Raw genomic sequence first — 1662 nt, forward strand, 5'->3', positions numbered from 1 at the left:
TGTTTTTTTATTTGATCTCGCATGGCCCAAGGTTCCTCATACTAAGTAAAACCAGGAACTTGCATTGGAATGCGGATTGGATCAAGGGCTGTTATCTTGAAATTCTTTGTCTAGCGAGTGAGAGATTTTGATCTAGTACCTTTTGCATGTTCTTTTTTTTTCAATACCCTTTTTTTTTCTGAAGAGTAAGGGGAAATTAAAACTAATGATATTGTTCGTGATAGTTTTTACTCAAGAACAAACACGAATTAAAAAAAATCAAACGCGACTGCCCTTATTTTGGGGATTGAAAACCCATGTTTTATTTATTTATTCAATTTATCTCTTGCAAAAGCAACCCGGATTACATTTCATCTCTCATAGGATAATGAGAGGAACTTATTTATTAACATGATCTCTGGCTTAAACCACCAGGATTATACTTATTTCATCTCTCATAAGATAATGAGAGGAACTTACTCATCCACAAAAGACTTTATCATGGACTTTCTTGGGTACTTAATCGTGGACCTGCGATCAAAAGTCAGAGTTTCAGGGTTAACATAAGGCCTGATTGCCTGACTATAATTCTCGTCATAGTATACGTTCCAAAGCATGACGCCTCCATAGTTGGGATAGTCCTGGACCTGGGGAAGAACTTCACGAATAAGCATCCGATGTGGAATGTAACCGCCAGAAGGAGCGGCTTCAGGGGATGCAGGTAATCCCAGGAATAGTTTGTTAACTCCTGGATGTGAAGCCCAATGAGAGCTCCAACTGTTGATGAGGTTGTTGGCATTGCCCATACTATACTGACAAGGCGGATTGTTGTAAAATTGCACCCACACATAATCAAAGAGGCCAGTTCTGGTAGCAGCGTCAAGATAATAGTCAGGATAGGAACATTGTGGTGCTGCAGATAAGTGCACCCTTCTCTCTGTTGTTCTATATTCTGAGAGCGCCTTGGCGAGATCATCCAAGAAATCCCTCCTTCCAGCTTGGATATGAAAGTCTATACCGTCTAAGACAGCATCGCCTAATGGACGATTTTCTGATTCACCGCCAAGGAAATTATTATAGAGATAGGACGCGACTTCCTTAGCATCATCGCGTGAAGAAAGGTTTGGAGCTCCACCGAGAGAAAGAAGCACTTGGATGCCTCGTTTCTGGCAAGCTTTTATCTCAGAACTAAGCGAGGAGCAAGCGCTTGGCTCACAATGCCCAGCTAAGTTCAATTCTGGTGTCTGGCCATTGCCATAATTTATCAGAAAGGCAAGATTCACGTAGTCATAGGTACCTCTCCGGCATGCGTCTTCCAGGCTTCCTTCGTCGGTGTTTTGGCCCCAGTAGGTGGCAATTCCAGCAGCATCGGAAGACCTGATCACTGAAGATATCATCAACAGCGATGTTATTGCTATGACTAGTGCTCTAAAACAGGGAGCCATTTTTTCCTCTCTGTTGTTTTTGCAGGCTTGCTTTCGTGTGTATTTTTGGGTTTGGCGTGCATTTGGTTGCCCAAAGATTGACCCTTTTATAGATGAGTCCAGCTACTTGTGTGGCGAATTGAAGACGGGCCAAATAGTGGCCATCCCCCTGGAGGTTCGTGTAATATGTGCTTCATCAATAATACTTGATAGTTTACCCAAAGAAAAGTATTATTCGTTGCTTAAGTATCCCGTCGAT

General features: G+C 42.3%; 1 protein-coding gene across 1 annotated transcript; it reads right to left on the reverse strand.

Moving 5' to 3' along the window:
* Positions 1-421: 421 nt before the first annotated feature.
* On the reverse strand, positions 422-1430 carry LOC113770867 (acidic endochitinase-like). The gene has a single exon (XM_027315479.1). It carries the CDS (start codon positions 1422-1424, stop codon positions 456-458), a length of 969 nt encoding a protein of 322 aa, XP_027171280.1. The 5' UTR covers positions 1425-1430; the 3' UTR covers positions 422-455.
* Between the last annotated feature and the right edge of the window lie 232 nt (positions 1431-1662).

This window comes from Coffea eugenioides, chromosome 5 (genome assembly GCF_003713205.1).
Source record: "Coffea eugenioides isolate CCC68of chromosome 5, Ceug_1.0, whole genome shotgun sequence".
NCBI classification, from domain to species: domain Eukaryota; kingdom Viridiplantae; phylum Streptophyta; class Magnoliopsida; order Gentianales; family Rubiaceae; genus Coffea; species Coffea eugenioides.

Bases quoted from the DNA above. Each gene is read 5' to 3' on its own strand.
- LOC113770867 (XM_027315479.1), bottom strand. From the start codon at position 1,424: ATGGCTCCCTGTTTTAGAGCACTAGTCATAGCAATAACATCGCTGTTG.